Source organism: Anas acuta, chromosome 15 (genome assembly GCF_963932015.1).
Source record: "Anas acuta chromosome 15, bAnaAcu1.1, whole genome shotgun sequence".
Lineage (NCBI taxonomy): Eukaryota > Metazoa > Chordata > Aves > Anseriformes > Anatidae > Anas > Anas acuta.
In genome coordinates this window covers 4088571-4113821 of record NC_088993.1, presented here as the reverse complement: position 1 = coordinate 4113821, position 25251 = coordinate 4088571, and the positions used below count along the sequence as shown (strand labels likewise).

The 25251-nt window shown below is 34.2% G+C and overlaps 1 protein-coding gene across 50 annotated transcripts in view; it reads right to left on the bottom strand.

Annotated features, from left to right (window-relative positions):
* The window catches only part of RBFOX1 (RNA binding fox-1 homolog 1), an 881332-nt gene that overhangs the window by 63690 nt on the left and 792391 nt on the right, over positions 1-25251 (bottom strand). For 42 of the 50 annotated variants that reach the window (XM_068698951.1, XM_068698955.1, XM_068698956.1 and 39 more), the window contains one exon: positions 10700-10780. The exons of the other annotated variants lie outside the window; for them this stretch is intronic. In XM_068698951.1, coding sequence (XP_068555052.1) covers positions 10700-10780 — 81 coding nt within the window. The remainder of the gene's footprint in view (positions 1-10699; positions 10781-25251) is intronic. 50 annotated transcript variants of the gene reach the window in all.

The window sequence follows — 25251 nt, the reverse complement described above, 5'->3', positions numbered from 1 at the left end:
TTTGTCTAAACTTTTTTTTTTTTTTTTTTTTTTCGGTGAGGATGACTGAGCACTGGAACTGGTTGCCCACAGAGGTTGTGGAATCTCAATCTTTGGAGATGTCCAAAAGCCACCATGTGAGCATGGGCCTTGGCCCCCTGCTCTGCTGGCCCTGTGGGAGCAGGGAGAGGAGCAGATGTACACAGAGGGGCCTCCATACTCAGCCATGCTGTGATTTGGTCGTTTGGTAATTCTATGCTTGTTAGAAACTCCTGCACATTTCATTCTTTTACTACCCTGTATGTTTGGCCACCTGAGTCCCTCAGACATCAATGGATTTATCCTAACAAGCAGAAGAAAATGGGGGATATGGAGGAATAAAAAAATGAACAGATAATTGAGATTTTTTTATTAAGCTATGTGATTACACTGACCTATAACTCTAAACAACTGCTGGTCAAATTACTTATGACGTACTTAATAACTAAATAAGGTCATTGCATAGTTGATGTTACAAAGAATAGTTGACTTTTCACAAAAGAAACTGATAACAAACAAGAAAATGCTCGGTAGGTAAAAACAAAAACAAAGCAACTAGACCACAAAGGAAAAGATACAGAAGCCACATTTGATCCTAAGTTGAAGAATAATCTTCAAATGTAGATGTTCAAACTGATGAATAATTTGTCTTGTGTTCTTGGTTACTGACATCTAGAAGTTTCAAGCAAATGGAAAAATTCCCCTGTGTTTTCACAAACAGGATTTCTGAGACAAAGTAAAAAGGACATGGTTGTACAAAACTAGATAAAAAATAGCATTACTATAGAGATGAAAAAAATCAGTTGTTTATTAAAGTCAATTACATGGTGACAAGTTCTGTCTAGATGACACAAGGATTCATTAATAGTGGGGAGATTTGTAAAAGTTACAGAACTCTGTTATTCCATTAGCATGATAAAAAAGGGGGAAAAGGAAAATTTTAATATAGCCTATGATGATTTTCAGAAGGAACTAAATTTAAAATATCATCCAATAAAGTGACATTTTTGATGTTCTATATGTCAGAACTCATATGAGTTTTTGACTGTCCTGTCAAACCCTAGCCATTCTATGATTCTAAGAATTCTGTTATATACATGTTTTTAAGAGCCATGATTTAATAACAACTGTTATTAAACTGACAATATAAGGAAGACTGACACTAACGTCTTTTTTGGAACTAGATGTGACAGAGAAACTTGAAAAAATTAACAACTGTCCAAGTGACTAACAGAATGACTTGATAAACATAGTCAACTGTGTTTCCCTAGCTACTGAAAATGAGTAGTAGGGCATCTTTCTAGATCCTTTCTAGATGCAAAGTCAAGCAAACAAGAAATCTGCATATAGGACTCAACGCAATGGATATTATGTACAATAACATCATAGATCATGTTCAAAAAAGGAAAAAAAGTAATTGTCACTGTTTCACTGCATTTTGAGAGGACTAAGTCCTGATGTCTCATTGTCCTGACAGGTAACCATGAGTACTGCCAAAAGCCAGGCACCATATCTCCATTAACAGGATAACACAATGTCACGTGAGAGTCACAGCTGTCTTTGGTCAAACATTATCTGGATTATTTGAAGCAAAGGACAAAGATACAATCCATGATTAACTATAAAAAGATGTTATAAGCACCCTCCTAGTCATCTTCCCCTACCCAATTGTAGGATGGTGTATAAATTAAAAAAAATGCCAGTGGCATGCAATTCAGTATACACCTCTCTTTATAATACTCTTCATTGTACCGTTTCAGACACACTGCATCATCACGACACAGATTAACACTAGAATAAGTACAAGCAGCAAAGCACTGAAAAAAATAAAATAAAATGAAGGAATTAAATGAAATCCATATTTACAGATGTTGCAGAACAACAATACATCTTACTGATGAATTATTAGTCAACATTTAAAATACTTATAGAGGGTAAAGGGATAGTTATCCTGAAAACAGTTGCAGAAGGGCAATATACCATGATGGAGAATGCAGAAAATGCTATAAACAAGAATTTCAGACATAGCTACCAAAAACAAACAAACAAACAAAAAACAATCAAGAAGATATTAGGTTCACAGCAGAAAAGAAAGCCAATCTGAAACATGGCTGTAATATAACACCAATAAAAACACTTTCAAGAACACACTGACTGCCACATATATTACTTTGCTGACTGGAAGGAACATATACCTGTAAAACAGGCACAGGAAGCAAACTAGATACCAATGCCCACTGAAATGGTTTTCCTGGCTAATAAAGTAAGCTGTTTTTAAAAGAGGCAAGCAGCAGCCACACAACTACACAGACAAAGAAGGTCAAGATGGGTAGATACAGGCAGATTTTTATCAGGAAGCAGAAGGGTACTCATAGTTTTCATGGAGGTTCAGAAAAATTTATTTTTCACTTCAGCCGAGACGTGCATAAGTTTCACCTTACCTATTGGCAGTGGTTAATAGATGTCTGTTAATAAGTATTGTGACATATCTTACCAGAAAGGGGAATGAAGCACTTAAAGCAGTCATGGGAAACTCTTGAGAAGTATAATTTTGTTTTAGAAACACAACCATATCTGACTAACTGATGACGTATTGGTGGTATTGTTCAAAGAATTAAGCATAACCACAATCCTTCTGTACTGTCTTTTAACAATTCTTTTTTTAGATTCTCAAAAAATGAGGAAACTATTACCATGTACATTGAAAGTTTATATAACTAACCTTTCCTCCTACTGGCAACTGTGCACGTGCACAATACCCATTTTGATTTGTTTTCTGGATAAAAGGGCCTAATAGAATCTCTCCCGATCTACTACAAAGTTCATTATAACTCTTTATAGTAAATTATTTTTTTGTAATTACCTGTATTCATATTTTAAAATATATTTATTATACACAGCTACACTTCTTGCAATGTTTAACAGGAAACTGAGTATAGATGTGAACTTTTATTAGCAGTACAGAGAAGATACCTCTCTAACTTTGCACAGTACCTATTCGGCATGTGAATGGTACATATTTAAAGTGTTAATGAATTCCACAGTTAAAGCAAGTCAACAAGACTTCTTTGTTTTCTTTAGTTTTAGTTCCTTCTTGCACATTTCAGTGATGTGCTTCATAGACTTTTGCATGGATATTTTTCAGTAAATACTAATCCATTTTTCAACTGATGGCTTAGATTCAAATTACTTTTTTTTTTTTTTTTTTTTTAACAGGTTACTCTCAAATTCACGCAGCTTACATACATGTAAATGAAATTCCTTTCAAAAGAAAGGAATTGTTTTCCTATAGCAAAGCTAGAAGTATCTGGATAAATAGCCTTCAAGCTACTAAAACATTTAATTTTGAAATATAAAAGGCCATATAGAAACAACCCAAATTGTGTTATATTGATGATGTTAAAAGTAAATAAAATCATTAAGACTTTACAATCTGATTAGAAAACTTTACAAGTGACATAAGTAGATCACTGCAGCCTATCTCCACTACAGCACAAATGTTGAGTTTCACAATCATAAGGGTCCTTTTTGCTAAACAGAAACTGCTTGAAAAAGGTTTGCAAAATCAAAGTGCCGTAGAAAACTGTCTAATAATATGACATAATTTACTTGATTTTTAAATCAAGTGAATATATTTTGGAATAACTCCATTCCAAATCAGCATTTTAAAAATTGTAAATCTGATCTGAGAAGATAAACAGGACTTTCAGAACAAAGAAACAACAACCTTGTTCTCATTACAGAGAATGAGTATCATATATGCCAACTAAGGTCAACTGAAACTCAAATGTAGTGTTCAAAAGCATTTTGGTATTTTTATCTTTTTTGTTCTTGTTTTTTTTTTTTTTTTTTTTTTTTTTTCCTGAAATTGTTTATATGTGCAACCTGTTGATTTCTAGTAGAAGACTGTAACTCTTATATTCAATAAAAATTTCTTTGCATAGCTGCTCCTCCACTCCTCCAACCCTGCCTGAGTATGTCATTCCTTCACCATTTTTCCTTAAAGTCCCTTCTCAAAAATAACTTTTTAAAAACTGCCTTTCCCACCTTAGCCCTCTCCTCATGTAAGTGTTGTCATTTCATGACTGGAAATCTTTATTCCCTTAAAATAAATAAGTAAATAACAACAACAAAAAAAATCCAAGAAAAAAAAAATCACGGAATCAGTTAAGTATGCTAAGCATGTATGCTCAAAATGTCTGAATTCAGAGTCATTTATTCTTTCCCCAGGTCCTCTGTTTTAGCTGGCTACCTAGGTCATCAGATTTTGATAAGAGACCATTGTTTCCATGCTTGTCTCTTAAGAAAATTTTTGGCATTAAAAAGCTATTAGTAATTTTAACATGTCTCCTTTGCTTTAAGTTCTTGAAGTTTGCCTTAAGGGGGAGGGACAAGAAAAGCCATTAGTAAATTTCACTTTCTTATTATTATTGATATCTCTTTTGTTAAAATTTTCATACAAACTCACTAAGCAGTATTTTAACATGAGGACCAGGACGGGTACTTTTAACATTATTCCCAGGCTACTACTAGGAGATTCTTTCTCTTCAGTTAAAAAAAAAAAAAAGTCTATTATTAATTCAGGAAGCACTTTGTTGGCTTATTCACATAACTCATTTGCAAAGGTACTCTTTTTTTTTTTTTTTTTACAATAGGCAATTAAAAGTAGACAAAACCAGAAAAATATGTAAATACAATCTACTGATATATATATATATATATTAATTATAATGAATTGACCTGCCATTCCATTTTAGACTAAGAGAAAACAGAGCAATTAAAAATTTAGTTTGCAAAAATCTTTTTACATTTAATTTGCAAATAATACAACATCGGCAAGTTATTTATACCATAAGATTGCCCAATCAATTCAACTAAGACAAACTTACTAAACAGTTGCTCCTCTATCAACAATAAAATCTCAACAAATAAATTAATAGAAACCATAACAATGATATCACAACAATTTAATAACTGATGTCATTACCATAAAGTACATGCCCATTTAGATTAAATATGGTCTCTTATGTCTTACATGCAAAACCCAGAAATGGATGTACCAACTGCCAGGAGCACCTAAGGTTTGGTTGCTTGGAGTCTTGATAATATCATAACAGGATCATCATTACAATTCTATTTTCACGTAATTAGATGTGAACAGATTAAACCTGAAAAAAATAACTGAATGGAATATTTCCACTAATAATTCTACTCAAAAGTGCATTTTAAATGATCTTTTGAAAATTTATGTTTTCCGAAATCTAATCTTTTGGTACTGGAAATATCCGAGAATGTAATATAAATGTAAGTGTATTGGTAATTCCTCAGTAAAATAAAACCTGGAATGCTTTTAGTGAAACAGAAAAAAATGAAAATAGTTTAACAGAGCATTTTTTATTTTTTTTTTTAACTAATTCACAAATATTTCATAAGCCAAGTAACTTACTTTTAAATGAAGATATTCAAAAGAAATATTGAATAGACTAGTTTACTTAATTGTCATTTCTACAGAACAATGAATCCTCAAATAATCTAAATCCTTCTGTTGGATATGGTGTTCATACTTGGTATTTATGATTTTCCTCATCTATTCCATGCATATCGACAAAGTCCTGAACTATCCACTGGAACCATCCTTCACTTATGAAACAAAATACTCACAGGAAAAAAAAAAGTTTATATATCTTTTTAAAAGCAAATGAATCTATCATATATGCATTGATAAGTCTTTTAAATACAGAACATAAGTTTATAAAAGCAAAATTCCCATATTTTAATGTAATTTATCCTTTAAGATTCTGCTCTAGATTTTCATTCTCTACTGGCACCTAATGAATAAGTCTGAATCGGGAGGATTATTAGGATAATTTTGGAACATTTAGGAATTTTTCTCATTTGCTTTAAAATAATTTAAACATTAAAAATATTTCTTGTCAAAAATATTAGAGGAGCCAAGGTTTCTAGGGAATTTTCTGAAAGAACTGCCTTCCCACCTTTCAAAAACATCTCATCTTTGCCTCGTTGTTTTCTAGTTGCTCATAAGCTAAAATCCCAGGGCAACATAGTTTATTGTTTTAATATCTGTCTGACGCAAAGAAAAAGTATTCTCTGGTGAGTGCTTATCTGTCATATGTATTTCTGTGAAAGGAATATCAAGACAAATAAGATGTTCTAGGGCATATCATGGGATTATGAATTTAGCACTGACTGAATTCTGTTTAAAAATAATTGAAAAGATAAATACAAAAAAAAATATCTGCACTGATATTTTGAGGATGGAAATCTGAAGAGCATTCAATTTAAAATATTTTAATTATAAAAACGGTAGACAATATTTTAGTATGGCTAGAGAATAAATACCCAAATCCATAAATGGAACAAGCAAAATAAGAGGAAAAATATTTTTAACTGAAACAGTTAAAACAGAATTCTAATGATACAAAGGACGTTGAACTTACTTTGTATTAATTAAACTCAATGTAATGGCATTCATACAGAAGTGAATAACCAGTGATCTGGAAATTCATTTAGACCATTAGGTTAATTACAGAAACTGATGGAACTTTCATCAGACAATTACAATTAAAGAAAGAGAACAATGTGGGACAGATTTATAAGCATTTGTACCCCCTCCTTCCCCCAGTCCTGTATTGCTGTATTCCACTACAAATTCTCATAAAATTGTAATAAATACATGAACTAAAAAATAGGTCAGCAACTTCATTTGCCCTTGAGTGTGATAAAATAGAATAAATGAGTATCTGTGTTTTCATTTCTTTTCTTTTTTTATTTTTTTTTTTAATTCTGTCATTATAATACGAAAAAAATATTTTTAATTAAATTAAAAAAAAAAAGAAAATTTATGGAAAAAGAGCATGTGTATTTTGGTGCCTATAAGCATGAAAAAACTGTAATATTTAGAAAATGTAACCCAAGACTGACTTCAGTTTAAACTGTATTCTTATTGAATTTGAGGCAGAAATCTCTTTTATGGGCATGCAAAACATTTAGGAAATACAGGCACTCATCTGTGAATCATAAAGGCATACAGCAATTTATTATTTTACCATATATCAGCTGTTCAGTGCAGTGAACTGTCCTGGAATACATACTCAGAAAAATATACTAGTAGAATTGTAGAATCATAGAATCCATATTGTATTCTATATGATTCCATGATTCTATGAATGGCCCTATAATACATGCTCAGAAAAAAATACTAGTAGTTACTGTAGTAACTACTGACTCAGGTGTCTTTATTTTCACTTGGACCTAAAATAAAGCCTAAAGGTTACAAAGATCAGCATTTTGATTTAGAGAGTGAAAAAAATTAGCTTTCATTGAACTTTTATTAGCATTTGTAATTCTCTCTGTCATTGCTTTCCATGGAATCTGAGTATGCACAACTGTAAACTTTTGAAAAATCTGATGCACAGTTGTTGGCTGGCTTCTTTTACCAACTAGTGCTTAGCGAGCTGGAGGACGTTGATCAGCTACAAAGTTTTCTACTAGCAGATGCATCTCCTTCTCATTAAAGGGTATTATTCAGCAAACAGAGACAGACTCTTCAGATGGGCACCCAGATGGAAGACAAGAGACAACCACCATAACTTGAAAGAAGAGAAAATTCTACTGGATACTAGTCAAAAGTTTTTCACTGCTAGGACACTCAAGCATTGAAAAAGATGACCCAGAAAGGTTGTCATTAGAGGTGCCCTGAGCAACCTGGTCCCTCCAACCTGAATAATTCTATAATACTGCGAATTCATGTCTTTCTTGTTTCCCATTTTAGTTTTGAGCACTAATTAACTAATGAGGAAAAAATACACTTAAGAGTTTCTAAAAGTCCTTGCATAAAATCAGATTAATATTTACATCTTTTCTCTTTTTTTTTTTTAAATCACACTTAACCAGCTATACTATTGTCTTTTACTGAGCAGCAATACAGTCAAGAAGTTAAATGAGAAATAAATCTAGACAAATATAGAAAACAAATATTTTACCACTATGTTTCCATCATTCATTCTGTATAGAATATAACTCAGGAACAAAACACATACAAACAAGTTAAAGATAATAACATTGCTAAAAATGAGGACTATCCTCTTCCAAATATTTGAAAATTCCACAATGCCATTAGCATTTAATGAAATCCAAACTTTTCAGCTTTGAAAATCTCAGCTCTTTCCCTTCCATTCAAATGATTATGAATTTAAAACCTGTTCATACTTCCATTGTAAGTTGTTCTGAAATATTATACAGTTACAATCCTACCAATAACAGAATAAACAATTAAAAAATTATTCAAAGATGAAGGCTACGATTCTGTTGTCTACCTGGAATAGTAATAGTAAAAATATTAATCTCTTAGATGTTAATATTGATTTATCAGTTTATTCATTTCAATATTAAAAATGTTCATCAAAAATAACATTGTCAAAAAGAACATCGTTAAAATACTAGAAGAAGGAAAATGAGACAAAGTTCAAGGTTAATTCCCATTCAATTCCTATAGAAAATGAGCTATTTTACATCTTTACTGAAAAATTCTTAATAAGGAGAAATTAATAAAATAATTACAATCATTAGTAATTGTAATTATTTCATTTAGTAAGAGTTGTGAACCTGTGGGGACAACTACATTTTGGCAATATGAAATGCTATACATAAAAACAGAAATCATGACTTGCTGACACACAAATTCAACAAAGTGCAGTAACTTCTACTGCAAGGACTACTGGCAATCTCTATTATGAAACCGTATATTACACATTGCCCAGTGGGATGCTGATAGGCAAAGTCTGTTTACTTATATGTTTGGCATAATTGAAAATAAACAGGTATTTGTTAGGATCTCATTATTCAAGGAGCATGACTGCAAATAGATTTTCCAAAGGGATTGACCCATGAGAAATAATGTAAACAGTGAAGTATAGAGCTTAGCTTGCTATTACAATGGCTATGTAGAGATTTAATAAAATTGGATATATTGTAAGATGTAAACAGCCCCAGAAATAAATTTGCTAGGCTATAACACAGGGAGATAATGGCAACAAGACGAACTTAAGAAAGGCTTTATTTGGAGTACATTACAGAAAATAAAAAACAAACACTGCCCCTCTCCTCCCAAAGAAGTTCCTTAACAGTGAAATGAATGAAATGTTTGTATAGTTTTCTAAAAATAGAATCTCAGATGCCTGAGGTATTTCAGTCAAAAAGGTGCACTAAAAGGTGCACTAAAAATGTTCTGTAAGGAGGAATCCCCTATTGATCTATACAGTATTTCATAGTAACAAAGTAAGTAGTGTAGGGATCTCTGTAACTACAATAACAAAAAAAAAAATGTTTGGGAAAGGTGATAGTACAAACTATTCCTGTAGTATTTGGAAGCAAATTAAGATTTAATTGATAACTTCAGTTCCAATTTAAAACACTTAATGTATTTTCTTTTTTACTATGTATTTGTAGACTCCTGATTTGAAAGTAGATCCCATATCTATAGTGTAAAAGCAGCAGTTCTATGGATGATATTGTTCATAGCCTTTGACGTAAGAGTTATATCACTGTAGAGATGATCACATTTAAACTCCTTTTCCTCATTTCTGGTTTTACTTAGTAAAAGAAATTAATTATTTTAGAAGTCTTTAGTAGCTTGAAAGAGAAGAATTTGCATTCTACAGTGAATACAATCTTCCTAAAGAGCACATACCATAATGTTGTTAAATCAGACAATTTAAAATATTTTATTTACATAGAACTGCTAAGAACTCATAGCAAATACTGCTGTTCATTTTAATTCATCAAGAAAAAAATATCTATGCTGCAACAAGGAGAAGACATTCTTGTTGATTTGTAATCAGCAATTTTTGTTTCAATGGATCATTTCAACAGTCACTACATGAAAAAAAAAACCACAGTGATTTTCTCATCTTTGGCTACTTGCAGTGTTGTACCTATTAATAAACATAATTATTACTATTTCATTTGCCTCTTCATCTGACTACATTTCTGAATGGGCATCAGTGGCACCATCAGTACAATATGAAACATTTTCAGTAATCAGTTCCACTTCTGCTTCAGAATTTTAGAGGAGACCAAGGTTTTGTACAGGAAAGCAGATGATGGCCACAATCATTAGTAATTGTAATAATTACAATAATTTCATTACATTTCAATAGTTTCAGATTCTCTTTGCTGTTTTTATTAGTGCACCTTCTTATAATTCAAAATATTCATTTTGCACAAATTTTTCTTTTTTGAAAATAAAGAAATAAAACACAACCTATTCACATCTATTTACTTCCTTGACCCAAACAAGTGGTAGCATGTTATGAGACTTCTTGTTTATTAAACCAAAGTTGTGACCAAGAAGGAAAAAGAAATACAACTTTATCTTCCACAGAAAACACAGAGTATACAACAGTACTGGAAAAATAAATCAAAACAGTTTTACTCTAGACCTTTTGACCAGTGCAGTGTAGAACAGGCCTTTTATTTTTTTAAATAAAATACAGTTTGCGAATAAAGATGCAAGTAAAATGAATTATCTGTTAACATTACTTACCACATTTACCTTAACAAAAGCTATTGAGAAAATTGTCAATTTTATGGGGCTTTATTCACATTAATGTGCTTTATTTTTTCACAAAACAGAAAAAAAATAGCCATAACACTAGCTTACTTGTGGATGTGTATACTAGTGAACTGGGGGCACTGTACACGGGAGATCCCTCCTGGTTTGCCTGGCACAGCAGCACCCTGCCTACAAGAAAGAGAGAGAGAGTGGTATCTGGTTTTGGAACACTTCAACTAAACCTCAGTTTTTATCTTAAAACAGAAATAAAGCCATAACTGAAGCAGTGCAGTGAAGGGGCCCTTTATGTCCTTTGACTTCAAAACAAAAAGAGCCCCCAGTAAACACATATAATTGTACATTGAAAAAAGCAAAACACAGACATCCCCCCAAATCCAAATACTCTTTTTATCACATGGGCAAGCTGGTGCAAACTCTGAGCATCTACAGCATGCACCAGTCCCTCACCCTGCTGCAGGTGCTCTCTCCCTCTCTGCCCTGCATCTCTGGAGCAGAAGCTGCCTAATTAGCTAATTAGCTTGTGCAAAGCTCCTACTCCCATCACACAGCGACTAAATTCTCATCTCTCTAACTTCAGCTGAAATGAGAGACTACTTAAGCTAACACAGCAGATAAATCCGAACACAAAGCTTACATATACAGATATTAGGTCAAGTACAATCTGAATTACATTGCTTAAATTAACACTGATGTGAGAGAAATCACACCATTGTTAGTACATGTGGAGATTTGAGTATTTTTTGCTTGAATGAGAAATACATAAGCATATATTATGTTCCAGTATATGAGGATTAAAAAACAAACAAAATAAATTAAACCATCATTCCCCCCCCCCGCCCCCCAAATAAAAGTAAAAATAATTTTAAACAGTGCTTAACATTTTTCATTTTTAAGAAATCACTGAAGTTTAGGATTGTTTCCTGGTTTTTTAATAAATGTAAATCCAATGCCTTACTGCTTCATCCTCTTTCTCTGTAGTTATATTTTAACATTCTTAGAGTAATACAAATTTTACATTGAACAGAGGGAGAAACAGCTATACTTTTACACTAGGGAAAAACCTTCTCCACTTTAGGAATGCAGTCCACCAGGAAGAGCAGGCTGTGACACGTATGTTTTTGCAAATATACGTGTATATACAATTGTATACACACATACAACATATATATACACTGACATACTTCAAGGTGTCAGAATTTATGAATCACGGATTTTGAAATATATTTACCTGAAAATTTGTGAGACATTAACAGAAGACATGTATTGCCTTATAAGCAAAGTAACTCAACAGAACCGAATCAAACAAAAATTTGGAAGGATGTTATGTTAATTATGTTAATGGAAGGATTGTAATGTTAATTACAAATGGTAGGTATGATTTCCATACAAAATTTGCCTATCTAACGAGAGCAATCCTCAATTTACATGTAGTTAACACACCTGAGTTATTTCAAAAAAAAAAAAAAAAAAAGTTTTGTTTTGTTTTGTTTTAAGAAAATCTCTATCATTAACCATTTCTTTAATTATCAGCTGTCAGTTGAGGTGGAAATATAGCAAATACTGAAAGAAAATAACTATTGTAATTTATACAATTTTGCTAAGTCTGTGAGAGCTGGAAATCTCATGAAATATTGTGCTTCCAAACTCCTCAGTCCATAGCATATCCTTCATTAATGGGCTTTGGCAATGCTTGATTTTATTTTCAGCCATCCGCTATTAATCAAAAAGGTAAAACAAGTTTTTAGTTTGTTTCTTGTTGGGTGGGAGTTGTTTTTCTTTTGATTGGTTGTTTTTTAACTTAAGACAGATCTGTCTATATTTTTGGAAGCTCTTAAATAAAGGAAATTCAGATACCAATGGCAAGCATCATTTTCAGGATAGTAGATAAACAATAGGATCCATCAACAAACTTGACAGTAGGAATATGTATATTGGAATGTGGATGTCTTTAAAACCATATAGATGCTTCAAAATTTGTGCTACTACAGAAGCCTGAAAATGTAAGATGATGGTATAAATGAGTTCATCCAGCTGAGTGAAATAAGAAAAGGAATTATTACAAACAGTACTTTTCATCATGTTTTATGAATAAATTATGTATAATTTCATGTATACTTGGTAAATACATAAAACTAAAGGTTTTCAAAAATTGAAAATTATAGTTAATCAACATAAATACTAGATATTTTTCAATGGTATGCAGCTAGAGATTTTACTAATTTTTGCAGTTAAAATCCTTATTACAGTTTTTCTGATTTCATCTCACACAAGTTTTGCTACTCTAGTCTTCTTATTTCTAATGAAAGTACTTCAAAAGGGATGCTCTTTGAATCCATATGATTACAGTGTATTCATTTTGTTGCATAGAGCTTTCTAATGGCATTTTGACATTCTGCCTTTGAATTTGTACATAAAATTAACATCTAAATCACTATTATTAGATATTTGGGGAAAATATGGAACTTTCTAATTTTTGTAAGAAAAGGTTTCTTCTGAAACTCATTTTGTTATTAAAAATATTTAAATTGTAATTAGTAGAACTGGGTAAAGATTGAACTATTTTCAGTGAACTCTTCTGTAGAATGATCAGAATATTAAAACAATCTTTAAATTCCCTAATGGAATAAAAATATATATATTATTTTCCACCTGGAATGTTAAACTGTACCATGATAGAATAAAGATTTCTTTAAGACGTTTTTAATATAAAGTGATTAATATTTCTCTTCAAACTGTAATTTAATTATATCACGAATCTGAGGAGCTTCAAAAAATTACAGTCATGCAAGAGTTCATACTTAATTCTACCATCCCTTCTGTACCAGCATGCTTAAGGCTGATATTTTCTCATTAAGAACCATCTGCAATCTGCATGCTTTTTTTTTTTTTTTTTTTTTTCCCCTCTAATATGAGCATTTACATATTTGGTCACAGAAGATATGTGACCAAATATAGGATTTTGGAGATTATCAACTGAAAGCCTCTCCCAACTCCTTCTGTCAAAAGGATCAGAAAAAATTAGCATACATATTTGAAGAGTGGATTCACTACAGGCACACCAGGTGCCTCCTAGGAGAGCTTCAGACAGACCAGTGGCGGAAGGAAGCTGAGGCAGCCGTGCTGCTAGGTGTAACGGGAGCAGCACAGTCTGCTGGGGCTGAGCAAGGCCGTGGGTTATCCTGCATGCAGCAGGCAGCTGTGCTGCAGCAGGGCATATTGTCAGTAGACAATAAGCCTGCAAAGAACCCACTGGTTCGCCACTCATCCATGGCTTAAGGGCTGGCAGGATGCACAAAACCGTATTTTTCAAGCTCAAAAAATATTCCCACTCATACTTCTTTTCCTGCAATGTTTTCTCCTACAGCCTAAGATTAGAAATATAATGTTTGATTATTTTTTGTTGTTGTTGTTGCTGAAGCACTATTATTTTTAAGTAAATAATTACTCAAAAGTGTCTAAGAGAGTAAGGAAAATTATGTGAAAATTAATATTGCTAAGATGTTAAAATTCAGCCCCCAATCATCCAATATATTTGACTAAAAGTATTTTTCTATTTTTTTCTACTTTCAAAAATATGCCTTCTTGTGCATAGTTTGCATTTACATGGCTTACATAAATTAATTTGTAAAGCATAACCATAAATGCCAATGTATTAGTGATGACCCACAAGTTACTCACTGGTTCATACAAAAAATATGAAAAAGTTCATTGTATTTCTTAAATACTTAGAGGTGGCTACATTAACAATGGAAGGACTTTCTAGTAAATTATAAATGATTTTCTATCCTGTCAAAAATAACTAACTGGAACCATTGGGTAGCCAGAACTACAGAGAGCTTTAAAATAAAGATCTGGAATAAGCTTAAAAGAATTTGCACAACTAGTTGAGTCTCTTTGGCATCCTTTGAGGAAGTATAAATTGAAACAAGATTTTCAGAAGAAAAAATTCAAACCATTATTTAAAATTATGCTGCTGAAGCAAAATTAATAGTGGTAGAGCCTTGGGACTAGCTGTCTTTTGTCACAGAAAGTAGATAGAACTTTCAGAAACCTTCACTAACAGAACTGTACAAAGTTGATATACCATTATATACCATTATTAAGAACCCCAGTTTACAATGAAGCACCTGCCAGCATAGTTGTCTTCAGAACCTTTGCTCCCATGCAAAAAGTTTCCTGTTTACAGTACTTTTATTTATTGTCCAAGATCTTTGGGGATTTACAAAAGTGAAGAGAATGGAGGTTGCACTTCATTACACTCCAGGGCAATAAATTATAACAACCTTAGTGTAAGCACATAAGCATTTTTGGTGACAGAATAAAGCCAATATCCAGGACTGGTCCCCATTGGGTATTAGTGCACAGGTGGATATAGAAACAAAGGAGGTTACTATATACAAGGAGATTTTGTGGAGATTAAATCACTCTAATCCATTCTGCACTCAGCTTGCCAGGTAAAGAAGCTCTTCTTTATTATATTTATTCTACTATGTTACCTATAGGAGGTTGTTACTGCTTTTAGCAACCAAGTACCAGGTCATACATTCTACAGTATTACTTACAGGTAAAATGAAATGAAATAAATAAAATAAAATAAAATAAAATAAAATAAAATAAAATAAAATAAAATAAAATAAAATAAAATAAAATAAAATAAAATAAAATAAAATAAAATAAAATAAAATAAAATAAAATAAAATAAAATAAAATAAAATAAGGAAAGTAAATAAAAGCTAAGAAGAATATTTGCATCAGCAATTGTTATTTTATTTTCCCCTTTCTTCCAATACAGCTGTATGGTATATAGACCAATTTTCTTTCTGTTAGTTCTCTTTAATTTTTATCACCGTTCTTTGTACCTGTTACAACAAGAATTATACTCTTGTTGGTTTGTATATATAAATGGTTCAGAATTTGTATATGACCTATTAGCAGCAATTTTTACCAATCTCCTTTGGTTGCTGAGGGCATTGCTAAATGAATGAGTTGCTTGATTACTGGAGGAACATAGGTGTCAGGAATGTAAACATGCTTCACAGAATCATCTAGGTTGGAGGAGATCTCCAAGATCACCTAGTCCAACCTCTGACCTAACACTAACAAGTCCTCCATTAAACCGTATCACTAAGTGCTACATCTAAACATCTTTTAAAGACCTCCAGGGTTGGTGACTCCACCACTTCCCTGGGCAGCCCATTCCAATGCCTAATAACCCTTTTGGTAAAGAAGTTTTTCCTAATAGCCAACCTAAACTTTCCCTGGCACAACTATGTCTACTGTTCCTATCCTCTCAACTTATGTTCCATATACAACATATTAAGAAAACTATGAGGCTGAATTTCTCATGAACATGTCAGGAAGTTTGCTAGTGTACCAACAATCCTCATAAACAATCCATGTCAGCTCTTGATTTGCATCTCAAGAATGTAATATAATAATCACCTTTCCAGACAGAATTAGTATTACTTCTGTTGTGGTCTGAAATACTGTTTTATGATGTGTCATTTCAAATGTGCTCAGAAATATATGAGAAACACCTAATTAAAAGGCCACTGTTGTACATTAATACTGTATTGTATATAATAATAATATTGTCCATCTGACTGGGGAATCCACGGAGAACCTCCAACTTTGATGCATACTATTTGGTAAGTGTTAGCTTAGCCCTTCATTATCAGTAGTCAAACTTAGTATGCTTTTAAGTATGTTAACAAAAAAAAGTGCTTCTTGATTGCCACTTGGGACCTTTCTGTGAACTGAATATTCCTCTTTTGGTTTAAACACAACCATGGCTGTATTGATTACATTAAATACCTCCATCTATTATTAACGAGGAATAAACTAATAGAATCCAAAAATACACACCTCCTTTAACCCTTTCTTCCGGTATGTCAAAAATATAAATAAAAATGATCTTTAATTTCCTCAAAGTTATCTATGGATTTTCTCTTATACAAGAAAACTGAATGGCAGGGAGTAGAACGTAAAGCAGTTAATGTTCAAAGGTGAGTTCTGTAAGTCCAGATCAGTATCTATATTGCCTTCTGAAAGCTAACCTGAAATACATTCAGTTACTGAATAACCTATGCATACTTGCCTTCTGATAAGTTTCACGCAGAAAAATGAGAATCTGTACATTCTCTTATATTTATGCAATAAGTCCTTGATCCATATATAACCTTATATAGGTTCCTCATACAGGTTATTAAAAACAGGGGAAAAAAGGCGGGAGGGGGAGGGGGTAGGGGTTTTCAAAGACATGTTATGGGATCTCCTCCTCAAAAAATCTGTTTAACTTTCCTTCCATAACTTTTCTGAGCATAGTGCATGGGTTTGTTTGTTTGTTTTTAATTATTATTTATTACCATCTCTTAGAGTGTCACCAAAACACTCAATAAAACTTGGCAGTGACTCAGAAAACAGCAATGCATGTTGCAATCATCATTTGTAAGCTATCCTTCCAATTACTCTTTGCTTTGGGGAAATAGGCCTCTTTCTCCTGTTACATATGTGCATTGTCTGGTATATTAAGTCATGCATTGGGTTTAGAAGGTTTCTATATCATCTAAGGGAAAAGCAGATGAGCAACCAAGTTTGCAGCTCTGGTAAAAGTTTTGTGTGAGGTCCATTCTCTCTTCCTTCTGTAACTCATACTCAATCTAGCAAGGTGCTTCAGGACCTCTCTCTCCAGGATCTGCCATACCATACACAACTGGTCAGATTGCTTACCAGTATGTACTGCAGTGACTTGGACTGGGAAAGTCACTGTGCACGGCACAATAGAAGTGCAGATTCCTGTGCAAATTCTTTTCAGCTCTGCTCCCATGTCAAGATCCTTTTCCAGCCCTGACAACATCATGAGTTGCTTTAAAGCTTGACCTACTTCATCAGTGAAAAGCTGAAAGATACATGAACTACCAAGGCACTAAAATTCACCAGGATTGCCTTGAGAGGAATACATTATTCATGCAGATTCCCAAATTTTGTGAACATGAAAAAGACATTACAAAAAGGTAATGCAGTGTTTCCAAACTTTCCAAATGAAGTATGTGACAATAACTGTTTTTAGTGGTAACTTTAGGCTCTGCCATGGTTCTCTTGGTCTGTGGCAAAGTAATGCCAACTTAAAAACAAACACTGACTTGTTTCTATTTTAATTTCATGACAGTCTTACCATAGATGAGCTGTATTTTGTGCAAACAATTTTTGTAATTTTTCTGCTCACAATATAAAGCAATTGCAATAAACTGCTCTCCCCAAATATAGTAAAAAAAATAAAAATTAAAAAAAATAATAAAAAAGTTAATCAACCATACACATTCCTTGTATTGTAACCAAAAAGAAAATACCATGTCACACAAAGTCAGCTGCTGCTTATACCAAAATACCTAGGAAGGCTGGAGAGTTTCCCTATGCTTGTTAGATAATTCTTATAATTGACATCCACCTGTAAATACTTATATACTGTCACCAAAAAAAAATCTAAAACTGGAAATAAGCTGTGTAATCATGTAAAAAATAGTGGTAGCGCTGTCAGTACTGCCCATAAGTGTAACTTTCCTGCAATGTTTACTGCATTTATATGTACCTGAATACACATTCATATACACATATATATGTAACTGACATTAACTGGTATTCACTATGATCATATACAGAGAAATGTGTCCCACTGAAGTTGTTCATGACCTTTGAAAATTGAATCAGTGTTCCTAATCTTTCTAGTTCCTCCTAGCAGACTAACATATATGTAAATGATAGTTACTCTTGGTTCATTTAACTTGATCTTGGCTCACTTGCAACTTCGAGAAAAACAAACAAACAAACAAACAAAAACAAACAAAAAAATCCCCCAAGATATTCTACAGTATAAATATAAACTGAGCTGGTATATCAATTTTGAAACAGAATGATTGGGAATATAAAACGCACTTATATTCAGCTGATAACTAAAATGGGCCACATTCGTACATCTGCCTGATGAATAAGGGCTGCAGTATAAATAGAATCACAAATAAATGAAACTGGAGTTCTTCTGCTCAAATACAAACACTACAGTTTCCATACCCTTTCATCTTGTGTCAAGATGCTATTTTCTGTGTAAATTACCTATTTCAGTAAATCAATAAAACAGAAATGCAAATTTAATGCAATTAGATGCAGAGATGCATACTACTAATTTCTTAGTTCCAATGGGTGCTGGTTTTAACTTAGAAATAAAAATCTACTCTGAATGACCAGCTCTATCTGAGAGTATAAAAGCAAAAACTGAATCATCATGTATAATCTTGGTTTTTGTTAGTTTAGTTCTTCTCTAGCCAATTCAGATTCCACAACTTCATGAGCATAAAAGAAACATTACAAAAAGCAATGCAATGTTTCCAAACTTTCCAAAACTTTCACTTTCACTAGAATCAGTTCTATGGTGGGAGATATTCCCCAAACAATTTTCACAAAGAAAATTTGACAGAGCAGATATTGTGTCCCATTCTAAAACACAGCTTTGTCTAAGCTACCTCCAAAGATAAATAAACAAATGAGATCTCAGTAGTTTTAAACTTCTTCTCAGTAAGTATTATGAAATTCAATTCCAATGTTAATGTATTGGGGATTCTATAATCCAGTGCCCCAAAATGAGAAGAAAATGTAGAAGAGGAAACAGAAGACATTAGCTGTATGTTTGGAATACAATCCAACAAATCTTAAACTGCTTTAGCATTAATTTGCAAATGCAATCAAGGTTTAAAACACATCTGAGTTTTCCAATCTACTTAACTATATTATCTTTACATTTCATATATTGCTTTATTACTTTACACTTGAGAATAGTTTGTCTGTCTGACTACCAACCCTAATTCTTGGATCCTTCTTTGTTACTCGTCTAATCAGATTCATTTATTCCTCTGATTCTCATTAATTTGCAACCTTATCTAACATTACAAATATTGCACTCAGTCCTGAACAAAGTGTTTTAGTGATTACCTTGTAGGTTGTCTTAAATTTTCCTCTGAGAGATATTTAAGGCAGTGCTTCTCCCACATAGCCCTATCTGGTATTTGAATCACAGTCTCAAGTTTTATTTCATAAGACAACCACCAAGTATACTGAAGCTTAGACTTCAGGTTCAGACAAAGCACACAAAGGCTAACTCTGCATTTTCAAGTAACTAGTGAGACAGTAGCAGCAGTCATAATAAACAACTGGTTTATATCCAATCCCTAAACCTACATCACACAGTCTGGAGGATTTACTTAGGGATAGTTTTAGCTTTGTCCCCTGAAGCAGATAACCCCATCATACATGGTTCAAAGCAGTCCAAAAGCCAGTCTGGTTCAAATGTTTATATCCCCTTCACGGGACACATGACAGCAAGCACACGGAGCTTCCAATGCAGTTTCTTGCAATCTGAATCTATTTCACCTGTACCACACCTGCTTTGCAAACTTGAACCCAAAATGTGTCAAGCAGGCATAATTCTCATATTTACCTCAAAATCATGCTAATGCTCCAAACAACAATATTAACAGGAGGAGGCCAGGAAAACGTTTTAAAAAAGAAAGTATCAGTATAATGTTTATAATTAGATAGTTTTAGGATGCCAGCATATTTCTTTAATATTTTTGGTCTAATCAGAAAGCCACAGAATGCATTTTTGCTAACCACCAGAATGACAAGAATGACACTTAAGAAAAGTCCAAGCATTATTTTCTTCTCAAAACATTAGGAAAAAAAATCACTAGGGGGGCAGGGTCCTCCTAGTTACCAACTATCTGCAGCTCAGGGACTTCTTAAGCCCAAAGCAGTTTCTGTGAATCTTACAGAAGAACAGTATCTTACTTGATTAAAAACAAAACAAAACAAAATAAAATAAAAACATTCAAGACATACAGGAGGAAGTGATGTTATGCCATGTACACCATTCATTCATTTCTGGAATTCTTTACTATTCTTCTATGTATTAATTTCTGCAGGTTTTCTCCATCCCAGAATAACTAATGTGACAATTCTTTACTCTTCCTCCCTGGCTCAGCTCTGTGTTTTGCACCCATGCCAGCTCTATTGACTTCCGGCACTGCTTTGTCTTCTTCAAGTATTCTACATCTACATACTGTAACTACTGATATGATTTCTAGAAAAATCTTCAGCATCAGGGATCTGGATTGTCACTGGAGAATCAAATACAGCTGCTAATACTTCACTATAGTGGTGATGCAGCAGTAATTTAGACCAACCAACTCCAATTCCATTGACTCCAAGTAGAAAGATAGGGTCAGTGTGGTTTTGCTGTGTAATCACATAACCAAATAAGACCAGCTGAAACGGAGTATCTCAGTAGTAAGTCAGACTGATTTGCAGAAAACTCAAGACTGCATCTCAACAGGACTTTACCAACAATCGAAGAAATCCAAACCCACCCCTCTCCCCAAACACCTCCTTTCCCATTTTGAAAGAATTCCAACTTTCAGCAAACATGCAGTTCATGTTTTTCAGATCCTATTCGTGCACAAGTTCATCGTCATACAGTATCAAATGATACCTCTATACCACACTGTGGTCAAACTTACACAACCTTTATACTGAAGAAGCTGAAACTCCTTAAACATTATCTGCTGTTATAAAGCTCTATCTACAACTCACAATTTACCATGAAATAATCAAGTGTATGCAATTTCCATTAGAGATCACATAAGAACAATATCAAAGCCGACCTCCCGTATACTGGATTTTTAAATATGCATCCACATTGAAGGAACATTTTTAAAAGGGTAATACTGACAGTATCAGTGATTTTCTTTTTAAAATTTAGACTTCAATTCAATGTTAAATCTATGTCAATTATGTTGTTTCAGATTTAAATTTTTAACGAATTAATTTAGTTAATCTTTCAAAAAATAACAGTCATTGGCATTATTCTTTGCATAATCCTTGTTTAGTTTCTGTAATGGTAGACATTTTAATGAAAATCTCATTATACTGCAGCATAAGGCATAATTAATTCTCAAAGATTTTTTTTATGCGTAAAAAGCTAGTACAGATGCTGCTGAATTCCATTTTCTAGTGACTTTATTAATTTTTCATAAACCAGTATATATAACGGCTTCTAACAGCTCCATAGAAATTTCAGAAATGCATTAAGTGTCACCACTGGTGTTAAACTAACTACGATTATATCATTTATATGATTGTACTTTAACATTATGTTTTTTAAAACAACAGTTACAGATTTGTGTTATGCTTTGAACAGGAACATCTCTATATAATTAATGGATGGGATATTAAATAATAATTATGTCATTTTACTGTATTTAGAAAATTACTTAAACTGTTTAGCTAATAATTTTGACAATATGTTTATTTGAAAAAATCTGCCAAAATCTGCCATTTACTCATTGGCTAAGTTCAAATCTAAGCATATATAATTAATTATAAAGTGAATTAATATATATATTGATAAACAGCCAAGTTTCACCTGCTTTACAGATATGGTACAGTGAACTTTTACCCTAGGGTATAGAATTGCCGGGCAATCATATGATTCAGCTTCACAAATTCCAAATACTTTCAATAAAAAGTATTTCTAGGGCGTTATATAACAGTCATTTAAATTCAAAGAGAAACACTAGAAAGATTAAATGAATCCCAGGTGCTTTTACACTCCAGAAATGGATGCGTTAAGACACTGACAAAGAGAATAAGCATTAGCAAATATACAAAAATCCCCTCTTCCCCTGGGTTCTTATTTAAGTGCATGTTTATATATATTCTACTATGGTATTTCTTTATTTCTTAATTAAAAATAGCATCATATTTCAAAAGTTAAAACAAACGTGTAAAAGGAAATTTGTTACAAAATCTGCTTCTTGAAGGATACTGCTAGCTTCCAAGTTGACAGCATGCTAAGAAGTCCCAGGCATTCAAAACTCTCTTTGCTTTGACTGTATTCAGTTCTGGCCTATCAACAGTCCTGGCTATTGGGGGAGATCCCACTTGACTGGCGGCTAGCAAACGTGACACCCATCTACAAGAAGGGCCGGAGGACTGACCTGGGAAACTACAGGCCTGTCAGTTTGACCTCAGTGCCAGGGAAGCACATGGATAACATTATCTTGAGAGTCATCATGCGGCACTTGCAGGTCAAGCAGGTGATCAGGCCCAGTCAGCATGGGTTTATGAAAGGCAGGTCCTGCTTGACGAACCTGATCTCCTTCTATGACAAAGTGATGCGCTGGGTGGATGAGGGAAAGGCTGTGGATGTGGTCTACCTTGACTTCAGCAAGGCTTTTGACACCGTCTCCCACAGCATTCTCCTCAAGAAACTGGCTGCTCTTGGCTTGGACTGGCGTATGCTTCATTGGGTTAGAAACTGGCTGGATAGCCGGGCCCAAAGAGTTGTGGTAAATGGAGTCAAGTCCAGTTGGAGGCCAGTCACTAGTGGCGTTCCCCAGGGCTCGGTGCTGGGGCCGGTCCATTGATCTTCATCGATGATCTGGACGAGGGCATTGAGTGCACCCTCAGTAAGTTTGCAGATGACACCAAGTTAGGTGCGTGTGTCGATCTGCTTGAAGCTAGGAAGGCTCTGCAGGAGGATCTGGATAGGCTGCACCGATGGGCTGAGGTCAACTGCATGAAGTTCAACAAGGCCAAGTGCCGGGTCCTGCACCTGGGGCGCAATAACCCCAAGCAGAGCTACAGGCTGGGAAATGAGTGGTTGGAAAGCTGCCAGGCAGAGAAGGACCTGGGAGTGATGGTGAATAGTCAGCTGAATATGAGCCTGCAGTGTGCTCAGGTGGCCAAGAAGGCCAACAGCATCCTCTCTTGCATAAGAAACAGTGTGGCCAGCAGGGCTAGGGAAGTGATTGTTCCCCTGTACTCGGCTCTGGTGAGGCCGCACCTCGAGTACTGTCTTCAGTTCTGGGCCCTTCGCTACAAGAAGGACATCGAGGTGCTCGAAAGAGTCCAGAGAAGGGCGACGAAGCTGTTGAGGGGCCTGGAGAACAAGTCCTATGAGGAGCAGCTGAGGGAGCTGGGCTTGTTCAGCCTGGAGAAAAGGAGGCTCAGAGGTGACCTTATTGCTCTCTACAGGTACCTCAAAGGAGGCTGTAGCGAGGTGGGGGTTGGTCTGTTCTCCCACATGCCTGGTGATAGGACGAGGGGGAATGGGCTAAAGTTGCACTAGGGGAGTTTTAGGTTGGATCTTAGGAAGAACTTCTTTACCGAAAGGGCTGTTAGACACTGGAACAGGCTGCCCAGGGAGGTGGTGGAGTCACCATCCCTGGAAGTCTTTAAAAGACGTTTAGATGTAGAGCTTAGGGATACGGTTTAGTGGGGACTGTTAGTGTTAGGTCAGAGGTTGGACTCGATGATCTTGAGGTCTCTTCCATCCTAGAAATTCTGTGATTCTGTGACTGTTAGTGTTAGGTCAGAGGTTGGACTCGATGATCTTGAGGTCTCTTCCAACCTAGAAATTCTGTGATTCTGTGTATTATACATAAATAGTCAAAAGCACAAGCTCTTCTCCTTTCTTACATTTTAACTGATGGAGATTTTTTTTCTAGCCACCTGGGAACAATATATACTAACTATTAATGAAACTGGATGTCTACCCTAGCCCTCACTGGGTTCAGACTATTTACAAAGTGAATACAACTACTCAAATTGAGCTAATGGAAGAAAAGTAACTACGAAGAAAGAGCTGAACTAACACAAGATGAATACTGAAACAATGGCATGAACTGCTGAGATTAAGGGCATCTCTCCGATGAGGAAAGGCAGAGAGAGCTGTGACTGTTCAGCCTGGAGAAGAGAAGGCTCAGGTGAATCTTATCAATATGCACAAATATCTGAAAGGAGACTGTAAAGAAGACAGAGCAAAGCTCATTTCAGTGGTACCCAATGACAATACGAGTGGCAACGAGCACAGGCTGAAACACCAGGGTTGCATCTGAATGCCAGGAAACACTCTTTTTACTATGAGGATGACTAGGATGAGAGGTTTGTGAGTCCTGGGGATACTGAAAAGCTGTCTGGGCATGGTACTGAGCAGCCTGCTTTAAGTGACTTGCCTTGAACAGGAGGGTTCGACCACATGACCCTTCTAACCTCAGCCATTCTGTGAAGCTGTCAACAGATAAAGTATCATTATAGTATCTTATATTTATCTATGTAGGATGACTAGCTGTTGAAGAACATCTAGCACTTCTTGACTATTCACAAAAAAACTGTATGTAATTAGCTGCTTAAGTAAAAGGAGGATGGGATCTCTGTAAGCTGTGCACTATGACCTATAGTGGTTCTTTTCCCATTAATCTTAAGTCATTTCTTTCTCCACTGCCAAACAAAAGTTTTGAAATAGCAGATTGTTTGTTAGTTATGACTGTAGTTTATATATATATATATATATTTATTTATTTTTCCTGTGGACACTGTGGACACTGTACTCCAAAAGAACATTCACTAGATTGCCAGGTCATTCCCGTAACATATTTTGCCCCAACTTCACATACTGGAACTGTCAAAAAGAAGCCTATTCACTAGCTCTGATCCCTAAAATATATTTCTGCCTCATGCAAGAAAAAAGACTTTTCTAATGGCCTTACTATGTCTCAAGTTACCTGCACTAAAGGATCTGTTGTAGTAAT